Source organism: Balaenoptera borealis (assembly GCF_965194805.1).
Source record: "Balaenoptera borealis genome assembly, chromosome: 3".
Taxonomy (NCBI): Eukaryota; Metazoa; Chordata; class Mammalia; order Artiodactyla; family Balaenopteridae; genus Balaenoptera; species Balaenoptera borealis.
Genome location: NC_138866.1, coordinates 169,111,972 through 169,132,074, shown reverse-complemented (window position 1 = coordinate 169,132,074; position 20,103 = coordinate 169,111,972). Strand labels below are relative to the sequence as shown.

General features: G+C 37.2%; 1 protein-coding gene across 1 annotated transcript in view; it reads right to left on the bottom strand.

Moving 5' to 3' along the window:
• Positions 1 to 20,103, bottom strand: part of MALRD1 (MAM and LDL receptor class A domain containing 1) — a 638,500-nt gene that overhangs the window by 557,580 nt on the left and 60,817 nt on the right. Inside the window, exon 5 of the mRNA XM_082385765.1 lies at positions 1,012 to 1,108. Coding sequence (XP_082241891.1) covers positions 1,012 to 1,108 — 97 coding nt within the window. The remainder of the gene's footprint in view (positions 1 to 1,011; positions 1,109 to 20,103) is intronic.

Sequence of the window (20,103 nt, the reverse complement as noted above, 5' to 3'; positions counted from 1 at the left end):
ATCCTATCATGATTTCTTACTAACATATACTGAGAACTGACAGTACAAAGATGAAAGAGACTTTTATGTGTTCCAGTGTTTAGAAGGTGCTGTCATCAGCTCCTGTAAAACCTTATCTTGGTTTGAGTGGCAAAAGACACATACCTGTAAGCTCTTATCATAACAGTAGGAGTGCTTTTTAAACATCAAAGTGCAATACAAACACCCTTTATCAAGTTTCCTTGATTTCTCTTAGGTAGACCAATCCACCTCTTCTGTTACTGGAATATTTTTTACCACGACTACCATATCTTTGTACAAAATTAGAACTGGGAATACTCTCTACAAAATAGCTATCTTTATTCTACTATATCATAATAAAATTTCAAAAGGAAAAATATCAAATATCTATAATCACATATATCTGAATATGTATAGTTATTGCTTATTCGACTAAGTTAATTTTATCATTACCAATTTATATTTTAAACATTGAACATTTCTATTGAGAACAATGTGACTGGTGAATTGAATATTATACAGTTAATATAGTCAAGGGACCGATATGGATAACTTTTTAGATCTGTGTGGTTTATTGATCTAGTTGTTTCAGTCTAAATAGAAAATAGATTATAATTAATATATTTCTCCATCTGTGTCTTTCAGTGGCATAGTCAAATTGATTCTCCAAGAAGACAATTTCAAGTCTCTGGAGGCCAGTTTTCTCCCAATCTCCTAGAAGGCATAGAGTTCGCTGGGTAAGATTTAACTAAACAGTGTAAACGTTGCTACAAGGTTCCAAATCTGAGACTAAATTACACCTTTCAGCTCTTTATAGCATCAGCAGTGAAAAATACCATCTTCACCTCTAGCATAAATCTAGTCATTGTTACACAGTGTATTAGAACAATGGAAAATAGCTCACTCTAAAGCATTAAGTAAAAATAAAGAGCAGATCAAAGTCATTACACAATATTTAAACTGCACTGGATTAATTATACAATAAGGATCAAAATAAGAAAAAGTTCTTACCATTTGCAGGCAAGCAGCCTGAGCTGAAGGATATATCATCAATAGCTATGACTTCATCCTGTTCATGAGTTGAAATCATCTGGCCTTCAAAAACAACCTGGATAAGAAAAATGAAATAAAACAAAAACAAAGAGCAAGGAACATTACTACCTCACAGTCTTATAGCACAGAGCCTACAAATGAGAAACATGTCACTTCCTAGAAGCACTTAGGTGACCATGCCAATTCCAAGTGGAAAGAGATCTAAACATACATTCTGAAGAACAAGAAAATGTACAGTCATCTCTATCCCACATGTCTAGGTTAGGTAACATGTTTGTGAAATGAAGCAACAGTCACCTGGTTTCTGCCCCATATCATCTCCTGAGTTTGGTTCCTATGCGTTCATACTATTTAGTATTTACCAGTTCTTGGACCCATGCTCCATCTTGAACTCTTGATTCTTGGCATTTTTCATCTGTGCTCCATTTCCACCTCTGGTTCTCTGAATTTTACTCACAGTCCTGCCTTGGATGACCTTGTGGTATCCTCCTGCACATTTTCTGCCATCATCTAGACATAGCTTGGGACACTGACTGGAAATCGTTGTTCAGTGACTTATTGTTAAAATGACTGAATGTTATATTGTGATATGAAGCCAGCCCAGTCTCCACCAGGAAATAGTCTGGTATAATGAATCTAGAAACTTGGAAAGATCAAGTAATCCTAATTACTTAAATCAATAGAAAACTGGTGTGTTGGTGGAAAGTATTATCCCACTTTCACTAATGAATACCAATGATGTGTGAGGCTTAATTCATGGATGCATTAAACCTGTGTGCATTGCTCAGCCTTGTTCATAATATAAACATTTTATTATGTCAAAACATCACACTGCTTCTTAGCTTAACAGATGGTCTGCATTTTTCTGTGCTGCATTCTCTTTTGTTTCTGTACAACAAGATGTACTAATACATTTCTTCTTGAACCAGATGCTATCTACTAGTCTATTAAAAATATAAGAAACATCCATAATGTGTCCAGCAAACCGTCAATATGTAGCCCCCAGAAAGTCATCTCCTCTTCACATAAAACAGAATAACCATGTGACTAATTATAAGTCAGGACCATGCTGGAAAAGGTCTATCAAAGTTTGTTACATAGGGATATTTCATATGAGGCCAATATAGCACAGTGATTAAAGTGTATATTTGGAACCAGACTCCTTGAATTCAGATCCCAGATACACCACTTCATAGCAAGAAGACCTTGGAGAAGGTACTTACTATCTCTGTGCCTCAGTTTTCTTTGTAAAAAGGTACTGATAAAAATAATAAGTTATTACCTATATGATAAGGTTTATGTAAGGATAAATGAGTTATTACATGTACAATTGCACTTGGCCTATAGTTGGCATTAGTGTTAGCTATTATTATAACATAGTGATTAAAATATTTAAGCTATTGGATGAATAGTGTCTACCAATTAAAAAAAAATCTATTCTCTACAGATTAACTTTATTCTTCTTGAAAGCTTTCTCACATAGATATACTCCCTAGTTCTTGGCAAACTAAGCAAATACCTGTAGCAGCCACAATTAAAGAGAGAAGTGGAAATAAGTGTTAACTAATCACCAGTCTCTTCTTTTTTCCTCTACACCCTTCCTGCAAACCCATTCACCCTCAGGGCTTTAACTGTCACCCAGGCTGATGACAAATTTACATCAGGAATGTCAACCTCTCTCTTGAGCGCTCCTCCCACATCTCCATAGCCTGCTGGATATTTTCACTCCAATGACGTGAAGTTACTTCTGATTCATAACGTTCTTTCTCCTGAACTTGGACCTCTCCCCTGACACTCAAAACTTCAGAAGACTGCTCAAAACTTCAGTGTTCAAAACTCTAAAATGACCTTCGGAATGACTTTCTCCTCCAGTCACATGTCCAATCAGTCAGGACCTATTAACACCCCCTCCTTTCCATCCTTGTTTCCACTTGTATATCTTCACACCTGATCTAATGAAGTAGATTTTAAATTACCTTCTTACCTTCAATCCTCTCCTCACCAGAGTTTGCAGTATGTATTTATTGGATTCAACTGAAGAAATGTTAGTATGAAAATCAGCTGCCTTTTGAGCCCACCGGCACAGAAAGAGGAAACGTTTTCCTTAGGTAAAGAACTATTTCTCTAACTGTAAATTACTAATGGATCTGTGTGGCTGTGAAACAGAAGACCCACCAGGCACAATGAGATACTCCAGTTAAATGTATTTAACAAAAAGATTTTCCAGGGATTTTGGCTGGGATTCTGCAAAGAGGGATAGGTTGAATGAGCTAAAGAAAGTGGAACCCCATGATAATTTTCTAAAAAGAGAGGCCCTGTAGTCAGAAGCTGTGTTTGTAATATGGTAGTTGTGTTTCTAAGAAAAGTGATTAACATTCTTTGTTTTCTCCAAAACTTTGGCAAATAAGGATTTCCAAACATCCCCACCTCACTTTTTCTGTGTTAGGTGAAATAAAGAAAAGAAAAGGGAATTTTCTGGTGGTCCAGTGGTTAGGACCCTGTGTTTCTACTGCAGGAGGCAAGGGTTCGATCCCTGGTCAGGAAACAAAGATCCCTCAGGCCGGGGGCATGGCCAAAAAAAAAGAATAGCAAAGTAGCAAAATAAAAGCAGATCACAACACAGGTAATGGAGTTACGAGTCTGGCAAAATCACAAAGTCAGGTATGGCCTGCACTGATGCAAAAATAAACATGAGACACAGAGACCTCTGGGACAACATTAAATGCACCAACATTCAAATTATAGGGGTCCAAGAAGAAGAGAAAAAGAAACAGACTGAAAAAATATTTGAAGAGATTATAGTTGAAAATTCCCTAATATGGGTAAGGAAATAGCCAATCAAGTCCAGGAAGTGCAGAGAGTCCCATACAAGATAAATCCAAGGAGAAACACACCAAGACACATATTAATCAAACTATCAAAAAATTAACACAAAGAAAAAATATTAAAAGCAGCAAGGGAAAAGCAACAAATAACATACAAGGGAATCCCCATAAGGTTAACAGCCGATCTTTCAGCAGAACCTCTGCAAGCCAGAAGGGAGTGGCAGGACATATTTAAAGTGATGAAAGGGAAAAACCTACAACAAAGATTACCCTACCCAGCAAAGATCTCATTCAGATTCAATGGAGAAATCAAAAGCTTAAACACAAGCAAAAGCTAGGAGAATTCAGCACCACCAAGCCAGCTTTACAACAAATGCTAAAGGAACTTCTCTAGGCAGGAAACACAAGAGAAGTAAAAGACCTACAAAAACTAACCCAAAATAGTTAAGAAAATGGTAATAGGAACATACATATCAATAACTACCTTAAATGTAAATGGATTAAATGCTCCAACCAAAAGATATAGACCGGCTGAATGGATACAAAAACAAAACCTGTATACATGCTGTCTACAAGAGACCTACTTCAGACCTAGGACACATACAGACTGAAAGTGAGGGGATGGAAAAAGATATTCCATGCAAATGGAAATCAAAACAAAGCTGGAGTAGCAATTCTCATATCAGACAAAATAGAGTATAAAACAAAGACTACTACAAGAGACAAAGAAGCATACAACATAATGATCAAGGGATCAATCCAAGAAGAAGATATAACAATTGTAAATATTTATGCACCCAGAATAGGAGCACCTCCATACATAAGGCAAATGCTAACAGCCATAAAAGGGGAAATCGACAGTAACACAATCAGTGTAGGGTACTTTAACACACCACTTTCACCAATGGACAGATCATCCAAAATGAAAATAAATAAGGAAACACAAGCTGTAAATGATACATTAAACAAGATGAACTTAATTGATATTTATAGGACATTGCGTCCAAAAACAACAGAATACACTTTCTTCTCAAGTGCTCATGGAATATTCTCCGGGACAGATCATATCTTGGGTCACAAGTCAAGTCTTGGTAAATTTAAGAAAATTGAAATCATATCAAGTATCTCCTCCAACCACAACACTATGAGACTAGATATCAATTACAGGAAAAAATCTGTAAAAAACACAAACATATGGAGGCTAAACAATACACTACTAAATAACCAAGAGATCACTGCAGAAATCAAAGAGGAAATCAAAAAATACCTAGAAACAAATGACAATGAAAACACGACGACCCAAAACCTATGGGATGCAGCAAAAGCAATTCTAAGAGCAAATTTTACAGCAATACAATCCTACCTCAAGAAACAAGAAACATCTCAAATAAACAACCTAAACTTACACCTAAAGCAATTAGAGAAAGAACAAAAAAACCTTAAAGTTAGCAGAAGGAAAGAAATCATAAAGAACAGGTCAGAAATAAATGAAAAAGAAATGAAGGGAACAATAGCAAAGATCAATAAGACTAAAAGATGGTTCTTTGAGAAGATAAACAAAATTGATAAACCATTAGCCAGACTCATCAAAAAAAAAAAGGGAGAAGATTCAAATCAACAGAATTAGAAATGAAAAAGGAGAAGTAACAACTGACACAGCAGAAGTACAAAGGATCATGAGAGATTACTACAGGCAACTATATGCCAATAAATTGGACAAGCTGGAAGAAATGGAGAAATTCTTAGAAAAGCACAACCTCCCTAGACTAAACCATGAAGAAACAGAAAATGTAAACAGACCAACCACAAACACTGAAATTGAAACTGTGATTCAAAATCTTCCAACAAACAAAAGCCCAGGACCAGATGGCTTCACAGGTGAATTCTATCAAACATTTACAGAAGAGCTAACACTTATTCTTCTCACACTCTTCCAAAACATAGCAGAGGGAGGAACATTTCCCAATTCATTCTATGAGGCCACCATCACCCTGATACCAAAACAAAGATGTCACAAAGAAAGACAATGATGCCACAAGGAAAGAAAACTACAGGCCAATAACACTGATGAACATAGATGCAAAAATCCTCAACAAAATACTAGCAAACAGAATCCAACAACACATTAAAAGGATCATACACAATGATCAAGTGGGGTTTATCGCAGGAATGCAAGGATTCTTCAATATATGCAAATCAATCAATGTCATACACCATATTAATAGATTGAAGGAGAAAAACCATATGATCATCTCAATAGATGCAGAAAAAGCTTTTGACAAAATTCAACACCCATTTATGATAAAAACCTTACAGAAAGTTGGCATAGAGGGAACTTACCTCAACATAGTAAAGGCCATATATGAACAACCCACAGCCAACTTCATTCCCAATGGTGAAAAACTGACATGATTTCCTCTAAGATCAGGAACAAGACAAGGTTGTCCACTCTCACCACTATTATTCAACATAGTTTTGGAAGTTTTAGCCACAGCAATCAGAGAAGAAAAAGAAATAAAAGGAATCCAAATCGGAAAAGAGGATGTAAAGCTGTCACTGTTTGCAGATGACATGATACTATACATCGAGAATCCTAAAGATGCTACCAGAAATCTACTAGAACTAATCAATGAATTTGGTAAAGTAGCAGGATACAAAATTAATGCACAGAAAGCTCTTGCATTCCTATACACTAATGATGAAAATTCTGAAAGAAAAATTAAGGAAACACTCACATTTACCATTGCAATAAAAAGAACAAAATATCTAGGAATAAACCTACCTAGGGAAACAAAAGACCAGTATTCAGAAAACTATAAGACACTGATGAAAGAAATTAAAGATGATACAAACAGATGGAGAGACATACCATGTTCTTGGATTGGAAGAATCAACACTGTGAAAATGACTATACTACCCAAAGCAACCTACAGATTCAGTGCAATCCCTATCAAACTACCAATGGCATTTTTCATGGAACTAAGACAAAAAGTCTTAAAATTTGTATGGAAACACAAAAGACCCGAATAGCCAAAGCAATCTTGAGAAAGAAAAACGGACCTGGAGGAATCAGGCTCCCTGACTTCAGACTATACTACAAAGCTACAGTAATCAAGACAGTATGGTACTGGCACAAAAACAGAAATACAGATCAATGGAACAGGATAGAAAGCCCAGAGACAAACCCATGCACATATGATCACCTTATTCTTGATAAAGGAGGCAAGAATATACAATGGAGAAAAGATAGCCTCTTCAATAAGTGGTGCTGGGAAAACTGGACAGCTACAAGTAAAAGAATGAAATTAGAACACTCCCTAACACCATACACAAAAATAAACTCAAAATGGATTAGAGACCTAACTGTAAGGCCAGACACTATAAAACTCTTAGAGGAAAACATAGGCAGAACACTCTATGACATAAATCACAGCAAGATCCTTCTTGACCCACCTCCTAGAGAAAAGGAAATAAAAACAAAAATAAACAAATGGGACCTAATTAAACTTAAAAGCTTTTGCACAGCAAAGGAAACCATAAACAAGACGAAAAGACAATCCTCAGAATGGGAGAAAATATTTGCAAACGAAGCAACTGACAAAGGATTAATCTCCAAAATATATAAGCAGCTCATGCAGCTCAATATCTAAAAAACAAACAATCCAGTCCAAAAATGGGCAGAAGACCTAAAAACTACAATGAGATATCACCTCACCCCAGTCAGAATGGCCATCATTAAAAAATCTAGAAACAATAAATGCTGGAGAGGGTGTGGAGAAAAGGGAACCCTCTTGCACTGCTGGTGGGAGTGTAAATTGACACAGCCACTATGGAGAACAGTATGGAGAGTCCTTTAAAAACTAAAAATAGAAATACCATATGACCCAGCAATCTCACTACAGGGCATATACCCTGAGAAAACCATAATTCAAAAAGAGTCACGTACCACAATGTTCATTGCAGCTCTATTTACAATAGCCAGGACATGGAAGCAACCTAAGTGTCCATCGACTGATGAATGGATGAAGAAGATGTGGCACATATATACAATGGAATATTACTCAGCAATAAAAGAAATGAAATTGATTTATTTGTAGTGAATTGGATGGACCTAGAGTCTGTCATACAGAGTGAAGTAAGTCAGAAAGAGAAAAACAAATATTGTATGTTAACACATATATATGGAATCTAAACAAACAAAAAAAAAATGGTTCTGAAGAACCTAGGGGCAGGACAGGAATAAAGACACAGACGTAGAGAATGGACCTGAAGACCCGGGGAGAGGGAAGGGTAAGCTGGGACTAAGTGAGAGAGTGGCATGGACATATATACACTACCAAATGTAAAATAGATAGCTGGTGCGAAGCAGCTGCATAGCACAGGGAGATCAGCTTTGTGACCACCTAGAGGGGTGGGATAGGGTGGGAGGGAGGGAGACGCAAAAGGGAGGAGATATGGGGATATATGTATATGTATAGCTGATTCACTTTGTTATAAAGCAGAAACTAACACACCATTGTAAAGCAATTATACTCCAATAAAGATGTTTTAAAAATAATAATAAAATAAATAAACAAACAAACAACAAACATGAGACAAATTCCTTTCACACCAAACATTTTAAGAGAAGATGGCTTTTGAAGCGAAGCTTAGGGCTCAGAACACTTGATTTAAATCTTAGAGGAAACTTTGATGGTAGGTGAATAATGGACATAAACTCACTTGGATTACACTAATAACTACACGAACAGAAACCCTTGTAGTTATAGTTACCGTGTGAAAGTTTTCTTAATTAGTAGTACACATTCAATATTATTTCTCAAGCAAACACGTGAAACACAAAAAGATGACAGTAATCTTTTCTCCATCATGTGTTCACACAGTAAGTATTCTTGAATTAAAAGATAAAATGTCTCTCAGATTATGATTTTGAAAAGTTTGAGAGTAACATTAACAGTTTATTATTATTAGTAACATCTTTTGTTCATATCAATAAAGCCTATTGTTTCTGAATAGGAGAGTGGTGAGAACTCTCTGGCATTTCTAAATGGAATATCAAAGAAATAACAAGTAGATAGTAGCATATTAAAAATGCTTCAGTACCTTTTTAAAATTCAGGCACTGACTTCTCAAGAATCCAGACATTCAACTTGCAAACCATAGTCAGTGATATAATTAGTAACATAGTATTCATTCCTTCCTACCCATAAAACCAACAGGTGAACTCCCTTCAAGAACCAGAAAAAAACATGGATGAGGGAATTTTTCACTTGAATTTGAGACTAAATTTTTGCTGTACATTTAGCCTATATTCTTTGCTTCTATGAATATTTGAAGACAATAGTAAAATTAATTGCTTATATCTGCAATTTTGAGAAATGTGATTGCAGTTGATCAGCATCATGCAATGCATAGTAATGTTTCATCTAACACAGCAGACAAAAGAATATTTAATGAGTCACATTAGATCTGACCAAATCTAGAGGTTGGAATTTTTTTTCTATATTTTATAAATCCTTATACTGCTTCAACATGATACAAAATTATCACGGCTCAGTGACTAAATGATTGAGATCTGAAATCAAACTATCCTAGGTTCTAATCTTATATGGGATTTGGTAGGTTATTTCATTCTCTAAAGCTTATAATACAAATGTGAACAGTGGGGTAAATTATAGTTCAGAGGACTGCCGTGAAGGGTCAATAAGATAATATACATGAAGGACTAAATGCAGTGCTTTACACATAGTAAGTGATCAATCAATGCTAGATGCTATTCCTTAAACATCTTCAGAAACTTTCTGAAATGCTGCCATCTTTGTGGACTAAATGTGTAAACACCATTCCTTGTTTATTCTCTCAGAAATTAACATACGATTCAGGTTTACTAAGAAATGGACCTAGTCCTTTACAGATGAAGGTGACAAAGCCCACACACAAGAGCCAGATCCAGAGGCTTTCTCAGAAACCCATGCTAAGCCAGGGTCCAGCCAGGATTAAAATCTACTATTTGGGTATTTCTAAAGGAAGCATAAACGGCTTTAAAACTATCAGAAGGCACAATGGAGGAGAAATTGCAAAAAGCAGAATAATTCTCGGAGGCCTGTAGATTTATGAGGCAGCAGATATTGCTTGGAGACGCTGATTACAAAATGCCCTCAAATAAGCCTCTTGCTAAAGCTTTTTAGGAAAGAGCTACTACATGGTGGCAGGCAATATTCCAAGCACTGCACATCTCTGTGGCCCAGCTCAACAAAAGCAAATGAACATCTGTTCACTTGCTGACAGGACAGAACTAAAACATACCTACAATCTTAAAGACTGGTGTAGCCAAAGGATCCCAAGAGAGTCATAGGGTTTTCTAATTTTTTACAAAGCCTTTAAGGTAGAAGCACTGTTTTCAAGTCAGCAATAAAGTATTTAGAGAAACAAATTAATATGCTACACGTGCATCTGCTTTGGTTGAAGATACTGCTGCATTTTCAAGTGTGCAGGTGAATAACCTCGCTGCCTCTGCTGAAGCTGAAATGCCCTGGAGATAATATATTCGGGAATTTTAAGTTTTATGTTTATCTACTACACATATTTAATCATCAACCCCCATAGTATGCTATTTGGGAATGGACAGCTGAGAAAAGCAAAGAAGTTATTTTAAAAGGTTTAACCTACAAGCAGCAAGTTTCTCCTCTGCCCAGCATCAAAATCTCCCTTGTGCTACTAATAAAGACCTTGACTGAAAGACAGAGACAGTTAAATATAAGAAGGCACAATGCCTGACAAAGACAGCTTAAGACTCTTTTACCATCCACTCTGTTTCAAAGTTGGAAAAGACGTATAAATACTGCTAAAGTTTATACAGAGACAAGAGTCCCATCTCAGTCCTTAAAGTTTAGACAAGCGTGCAGAGGGACTTCAGCAAGCCCATCCGTCAGCATCTAGTCAATGTGACTCAGTCCCTTCAAAGGCACTCTTGGCTCTGTTTTGTTGCTCTTGTTGTTATTGAAAAAAGAGAGAGACACAGGGATGTAAAAAAAAAAAAAAAAGTATAAGAAATAAACTAGAAACTTCTCTATAGTAATTAATGACACCTGAACATCCACAACAAATTGGATGCATTATTGGTGGCCGGGGGTTCTCATTCTGCACAGCACTCGCCACTAAAGGCAGGGACACAGGGTGTCTCAGCCCCATGCCTGATCAATCCCTCACAGGAGGACTTAAATGCCTGATGGCTTAAAATACCACCTCCCACCCCCATATACACCAATAATATTGGATTTCAAGAGAGTACAATGCCTCAAATGACAGAATTATGTTTCCAACTACACAGTTCTGTTCTCCTTAAGTCCTATGATCTAGGAGTCACTTAACTGCCTACTAAGTGATTTTCTTTCATCTTCTTTGGAACCCCATTTAGTTTTACAAAACCCTGAAAATTCCAAACTTCAGTGATTTTATGACAGATCAATTAAGAAAATGTGCCATTCTTATAGTTTATAATTCAATTTTTATAGTAGAGGTCCTGCTCATTCTCCCATCTTCCCTCTTCGCCACTCAAAATTCAATCCAATTCAATCTCTATATTCAGGCAAGTGCTAACTCCATCACATATCAGATGATTTTCTATTCCGTATCAAAATTATAAAATTATTATACTGTTCTAATAATAGATGCTAAAAGAAACCTACTTGGGTTAATTTGGCTCACAAACCAGGTTTAAAAAGCAAATTTGGAGAGATAGCTTCAAGATGGCAGAGGAGTAAGACGTGGAGATCACCTACCTCTCCACAAATACATCAAAAATACATCTACATGAGGAACAGCTCCTACAGAACACCAACTGAACGCTGGCAGAAGACCTCAGACTTCCCAAAAGGCAAGAAACTCCCTACATAGCTGGGTAGGGCAAAAGAAAAAAGAAAAAACAGAGACAAAAGAATAGGGATGGGACCTGCATCTCTGGGAGGGAGCTGGGAATGAGGAAAAGTTTCCACACACTAGGAAGCCCCTTCACTGGTGGAGACGGGGGTTGGGCAGGGGGTAAGCTTCGGAACCATGGAGGAAAGTGCAGCAACAGGTGTGCAGAGGGCAAAGTGAAGACATTCTCGCACAGAGGATCGCTGCTGACCAGCACTCACCAGCCTGAGGGGCTTCTCTGCTCACCCGCTGGGGCGGGCGGGGGCTGGGAGCTGAGGCTCGGGCTTCAGAGATCAGATCCCAGGGAGAGGACTGGGGTTGGCTGCGTGAACACAGCCTGAAGGGGGCTAGTGTGCCACAGCTACCCGGGAGGTAGTCCAAGAAAAGCCTGGACCTGCCTAAGAGGCAAGAGACCATTGTTCCGGGGTGTGCAAGGAGAGGGGATTCAGAGCACCACCTAAATGAGCTCCAGAGATGGGCACGAGCCACAGCTATCAGCGTGGACACCAGAGACAGGCATGAAATGCTAAGGCTGCAGCTGCGGCTGCAGCCACCAAGAAGCCTGTGTGCAAGCACAGGTCACTATCCACACCTCCCCTCCCGGGAGGCTGTGCAACCTGCCACTGCCAGGGTCCCATGATCCAGGGACAACTTTCCCGGGAGAACACACAGCATGCCTCAGACTCTTGCAACGTCACGCCAGCCTCTGCCACCACAGGCTCGCCCCGCATTCCGTACCCCTCCCTCCCCCTGGCCTGAGTGAGCCAGAGCCCCCAAATCAGCTGCTACTTTACCCCCGTAATGTCTGGGCGGGAAGAGACATCCTCAGGTGACCTACACAAAGAGGCGGGTCCAAATCCAAAGCTGAACCCCAGGTGCTGTGCGAACAAAGACGAGAAACCGAAATCTCTCTGTGCAGCCTCAGGAGCAGTGGATTAAATCTCCAGTCAAACTGATGTACCCTGCATCTGTGGAATAACTGAATAGAAAACGAATCATCCCAAAATTGAGCTGGTGGGCTTTGGGAGCAACTGTTGACTTGGGGTTTGCTTTCTGCATCTAACTGTTTCTGGTTTTATGTTTATCTTAGTTTAGTATTTAGAGCTTATTATCACTGGTACATTTGTTTTTTGATTTGGTTGCTCTCCTCCTTTTTTTTTTATATATATATTTTTCCTTTTTTCCCCTTTTGTGAGTGTGTATGTGGATGCTTCTTCGTGGGATTTTGTCTGTATACCTTTGCTTTTACCATTTGTCCTGGGGATCTGTCTGTCCATTTCTTTTTTTTTTTTAGTATAGTTTTTAGCACTTCTTATCATTGGTGGATTTGTTTTTTGTTTGTTTGCTCTCTTTTTTCTTTCTTTTTATTACTTCTTAAATTTTTTATTTTTAATAATATATTTTTTACATTTTATTTTAATAACTTTATTTTATTTTATTTTTCTTTCTTTCTTTTTCTCCCTTTTCTTCTGAGCTGTGTGGCTGAAAGGGTCTTGGTGCTCTGGCTGGGTGTCAGGCCTGAGCCTCTGAGGTGGGAGAGCCGAGTTCAGGACATTGGTCCACCACAGACCTCCCGCCCACACATAATATCAAATGGCAAAAGCTCTCTCAGAGATCTCCATCTCAACGTGAAGACCCAGCTCCATTCAATGACCAGCAAGCTACAGTGCTGGACACCCTATGCCAAACAACGAGCAAGACAGGAACACAAACACACCCATTAGCAGAGAGGCTGCCTAAAATCATAATAAGTTCACAGACACACCAAAACACACCACTGGACGTGGTCCTACACACCAAAAAGACAAGATCCAGCCTCATCCATCAGAACACAGGCACCAGTCCCCTCCGCCAGGAAGCCTACAAAACCCACTGAACCAATATTACCCACTGGGGGCAGTCACCAAAAACAACGGGAAAAACGAAACTGTAGCCTGCAAAAAGGAGACCCCAAACACGGTAAGTTAAGCAAAATGAGAAGACAGAGAAATACACAGCACATGAAGAAGCAAGGTAAAAACCCACCAGACAAAACAAATGAAGAGGAAACAGGCAGTCTAAATGAAAAACAATTCAGAATAATGATAGTAAAGTTGATCTAAATCTTGGAAATAGATTGGAGAAAATACAAGAAATGTTTAACAAGGACCTAGAAGTACTAAAGAGTAAACAAACAATGGTGAACAACACAATAAATGAAACTAAAAATTCTCTAGAAGAAATCAATAGCAGAATAACTGGGGCAGAAGAACGGATAAGTGACCCAAAAGATAAAATAGTGGAAATAATTACCACAGAGCAGAATAAAGAAAAAAGAATTAAAAGAAGTGAGGGCAGCCTCAGAGACCTCTGGGACAACATTAAATGCACCAACATTCGAATTATAGGGGACCCAGAAGAAGAAGAAAAACAAAGGGACTGAGAAAATATTTGAAGAGATTATAGTTGAAAACTTCCCTAGCTTGGGTAAGGAAATAGTCAATCAAGTCCAGAGAGCACAGAGAGTCCCATACAGGATAAATCCAAAGAGAAACACGCCAAGACACATACTAATCAAATTATCAAAAATTAAATACAAGGAAAAAATATTAAAAGCACTAAACTAAAAGCAACAAATAACATACAAGGGAATCCCATGAGGTTAACAGCTGATCTTTCAGCAGAAAATCTGCAAGCCAGAAGGGAGTGGCATGACATATTTAAAGTGATGAAAGAGAAAAATCTAAAACCAAGATTACTCTACCCAACAAGTATCTCATTCAGATTTGACAGAGAAAGTAAAACGTTTATAGACAAGCAAAAGATAAGAGAATTCAGCACCACCAAACCAGCTTTACAAAAAATGCTAAAGGAACTTCTCTAGGCAGGAAACAAAAGAGAAAGAAAACACCTACAATAACAAACCCAAAATAATTAAGAAAATGGTACTAGGAACACACATATCGATAATTACCTTAAATATAAATGGATTAAATGCTCCAACCAACAGACATAGACTGGCTGAATGGATACAGAAACAAGACCCGTACATATGCTGTCCACAAGAGACCCACTTCAGACCTAGGGAAACATACAGACTGAAAGTGAGGGGATGGAAAAAGATATTCCATGCAAATGGAAATCAAAACAAAGCTGGAGTAGCAATTCTCATATCAGACAAAACAGACTATAAAACAAAGACTACTACAAGAGACAAAAAAGCACACAACATAATGATCAAGGGATCAATCCAAGAAGAAGATATAACAATTGTAAATATTTATGCACCCAACATAGGAGCACCTCCATACATAAGGCAAATGCTAACAGCCATAAAAGGGGAAATCAACAGTAACACAATCATAGTAGGGGACTTTAACACCCCACTTTCACCGATGGACAGATCATCCAAAATGAAAATAAATAAGGAAACACAAGCTTTAAATGATACATTAAACAAGATGGACTTAATTGATATTTATAGGACATTGCATCCAAAAACAACAGAATACACTATCTTCTCAATTGCTCATGGAACATTCTCCAGGATAGATCATATCCTGGGTAACAAATCAAGCCTTGGTAAATTTAAGAAAACTGAAGTCGTATCAAGTATCTCCTCCGACCACAATGCTATGAGACTACATATCAATTACAGGAAAAAATCTGTGAAAAATACAAACACATGGAGGCTAAACAATACACTACTAAATAACAGAGAGATCACTGAAGAAATCAAAGAGGAAATCAAAAAATACCTAGAGACAAATGACAATGAAAACACGACGATCCAAAACCTATAGGATGCAGCAAAAGCAGTTCTAAGAGGGAAGTTTATAGCTATACAAGCCTACCTCAAGAAACAAGAGAAGTCTCAAGTAAACAATCTAACCTTACACCTAAAGGAACTAGAGAAAGAAGAACAAACAAAACCCAAAGTTAGCAGAAGGAAAGAAATCATCAAGATCAGAGCAGAAATAAATGAAATAGAAACAAAGAAAACAATAGCAGAGATCAATAAAAATAAAAGCTGGTTCTCTGAGAAGATAAACAAAATTGATAAACCATTAGCCAGACTCATCAAGAAAAAGAGGGAGAGGACTCAAATCAATAAAATTAGAAATGAAAAAGGAGAAGTTACAACAGACACTGCAGAAATACAAAACATCCTAAGAGACTACTACAAGCAACTCTATGCCAATAAAATGGACAACCTGGAAGAAATGGACAAATTCTTAGAAAGGTAAAACCTTCCAAGACTGAACCAGGAAGAAATAGAAAATATGAACAGACCAATCACAAGAAATGAAATTGAAATTGTGATTAAAAATCTTCCAACAAACAAAAGTCCAGGACCAGATGGCTTCACAGGTGAATTCTATCAAACATTTAGAGAAGAGTTAACACCCATCCTTCTCAAACTCTTCCAAAAAATTGCAGAGAAAGGAACACTCCCAAACTCATTCTATGAGGCCACCATCACCCTGATACCAAAACCAGACAAAGATACTACAAAAAAAAGAAAATTACAGACCAATGTCACTGATGAATACAGATGCAAAATTCCTCAACAAAATACTAGCAAACAGAATCCAACAACACATTAAAAGGATCATACACCATGAACAAGTGGGATTTATCCCAGGGATGCAAGGATTCTTCAATATACACAAATCAATCAATGTGATACACCATATTAACAAACTGAAGAATAAAAACCATATGATCATCTCAATAGATGCTGAAAAAGCTTTTGACAAAATTCAACACCCATTTATGATAAAAACTCTCCAGAAAGTGGGCATAGAGGGAACCTACCTCAACATAATAAAGGCCATATACAACAAACCCACAGCAAACATCATTCTCAATGGTGAAAAACTGAAAGCATTTCCTCTAAGATCAGGAACAAGACAAGGATGTCCACTCTCACCACTATTATTCAACCTAGTTTTGGAAGTCCTAGCCACGGCAATCAGAGAAGAAAAAGAAATAAAAGGAATACAAATTGGAAAAGAAGAAGTAAAACTGTCACTGTTTGCAGATGACATGATACTATACATAGAGAATCCTAAATATGCCACCAGAAAACTACTAGAGCTAATCAATGAATCTGGTAAAGTTCCAGGATACAAAATTAATGCATTGAAATCTCTTGCATTCCTATATACTAATGATGAAACATCTGAAAGAGAAATTAAGGAAACACTCCCATTTACCACTGCAACAAAAAGAATAAAATACCTAGGAATAAACCTACCTAGGGAGACAAAAGACCTGTATGCAGAAAACTGTAAGACACTGATGAAAGAAATTAAGGATGATACAAACAGATGGAGAGATATACCATGTTCTTGGATTGGAAGTATCAATATTGTGAAAATGACTATACTACCCAAAGCAATCTACAGATTCAATGCAATCCCTATCAAATTACCAATGGCATTTTTTACAGAACTAGAACAAATCAACTTAAAATTTGTATGGAAACACAAAAGACCCCTAATAGACAAAACATTCTTGAGGGAAAAAAACGGAGCTGGAGGAATCAGACTCCCAGACTTCAGACTATACTACAAAACTACAGTAATCAAGACAATATGGTACTGGCACAAAAACAGAAACATAGATCAATGGAACAAGATAGAAAGCCCAGAGATAAACCCACACACCTATGGTCAACTAATCTATGACAAAGGAGGCAAAGATATACAGTGGAGAAAAGACAGTCTCTTCAATAAGTGGTGCTGGGAAAACTGGACAGCTACATGTAAAAGAATGAAATTAGAGCAGTCCCTAACACCATACACAAAAATAAACTCAAAATGGATTAAAAACCTAAATGTAAGACAGACACTATAAAACGCTTAGAGGAAAGCATAGGAAGAACACTCTTTGACATCAATCACAGCAAGATCTTTTTTGATCCACCTCCTAGAGTAATGGAAATAAAAACAAAAATAAACAAATGGGACCTAATGAAACTTCAAAGCTTTTGCACAGCAAAGGAAACCATAAACAAAACGAAAAGACAACCCTCAGAATGGGAGAAAATATTTGCAAACGAATCAACGGACAAAGGATTAATCTCCAAAATATATAAACAGCTCACGCAGCTCAATATTAAAAAAACAAACAACCCAATCCAAAAATGGGCAGAAGACCTAAATAGACATTTCTCCAAGGAAGACATACAGATGGCCAAGCAGCACATGAAAAGATGCTCAACATCACTAATTATTAGAGAAATGCAAATCAAAACTACGAGATATCACCTCACACCAGTTAGAATGGGCATCATCAGAAAATCTACAAACAACAAATGCTGGAGAGGGTGTGGAGAAAAGGGAACCCTCTTGCACTGTTGCTGGGAATGTAAATTGATACAGCCACTATGGAGAACAGTATGGAGGTTCTTAAAAAACTAAAAATAGAAGTACCATATGATCCAGCAATCCCACTACCAGGCATATACCCAGAGAAAACCATAATTCAAAAAGACACATGCACCCCAATGTTCATTGCAGCACTATTTACAATAGCCAGGTCATGGAAGCAACCTAAATGCCCATCAACAGATGAATGGATAAAGAAGATGTGGTACATATATAGAATGGAATATTACTCAGCCATAAAAAGGAACGAAACTGAGTCATTTGTTGAGACATGGATAGATAGAGAGAATGTCATTCAGAGTGAAGTAAGTCAGAAAGAGAAAAAGAAATCTCGTATATTAACGCGTGTATGTGGAACCTAGAAAAATGGTACAGATGAACTGGTTTGCAGGGCAGAAGTTGAGACACAGATGTAGAGAACAAACGTATGGACACCAAGGGGGAAAAGTGGTGGGGCGGTGGGGGTGGTGGTGTGATGAATTGGGCAATTGGGACTGACATGTATACACTGATGTGTATAAAACTGATGACTAATAAGAACCTGTAGTATAAAAAAACAAACAAACAACAAAAAAAACCCAACTAATACTAAACTTTCTTTCGGTTATTTGTATGGAAATATGTTAATGTAAATGTTTCAGACATTACATGAAATTTCTAAAAATCTTATATGTTCTGGTATAATGTTATAAGTCAGAATTCTAGTTATGACTTTAAAATGTATATCTCAGAAATAACTAATTTTCCTTGTCAATTGCATTATGAATTTTCATCAAATCTTTAACCATGGTCATTTTTAAGTCTTTTGTCATTTACAGACAGTTCTAGGTGTACTCTGATGCTTTTGCAAATATGTTCCTATAAAAGGGTTTCATCTTCAAGGAATTCATGGAAAAGACTCTGACAAGTACAGGTTTCTGGTAACTGACTATACTGCTAAACTGAATGAATAAGCATTTTCAGAACTCTAATGGAAAACTGATGAATTCATAAAAGTGCTAACAAAAGATCAAGATGAAAAAAAAATTAGTTACATGGGACTGAGTGAACTGAGGATGATTATAATTTTTGTGACTTTCTGTTTGAATTAAAAAAAAAAAATCCCACAAGGACTCAGAGGCAAAAAATGTACAAATCAATTTTCACTGCAAAGTAAAGGAGCTGTTACAGTGGAGGATTACTGGACTGAATGTCAATATTATGACATAGTATGAGTGTGTTTCGTGTTTGGTAATTGCAATCATTGCTGCATTTGTTGTGGTCATCCATTTACAATGCTTGGTGTCAGTTTATTTATCTCTTGTAAAAATCAAATACAGTGTGTGTGTGTGAAAAAAAAAAGGGAAAAGACTCAAATCAACAGAATTAGAAATGAAAAAGGAGAAAAAATGACTGACACGGCAGAAATACAAAGGATCATGAGAGATTACTACAAGCAGTGATATGCCAATAAAATGGACAACCTGGAAGAAATGGACAAATTCCTAGAAAAACACAACCTTCCAAGTCTGAACCAGGAAGAAATAGAAAACATAAACAGACAATTCACAAGCACTGAAATGGAAAGTGTGGTTCAAAATCTTCCAACAAACAAAAGCCCAGGACAAGATGGCTCGACAGGCAAATTCTATCAAACCTTTAGAGAAGAGCTAACACCTATCCTTCTGAAACCCTTCCAAAATATAGCAGAGAGAGGAACACTCTCAAACTCATTCTACGAGGCCACCATCACCTTGATATCAAAACCAGACAAAGATGTCACAAAAAAAGAATACTACAGGTCAATATCACTGATGAACATAGATGCAAAAATCCTCAACAAAATACTAGCAAACAGAATCCAACAGCACATTAAAAGGATCATACACAATGATCAAGTGGGATTTATCCCAGGAATGCATGGATTCTTCAATATACACAAATCAATCAATGTG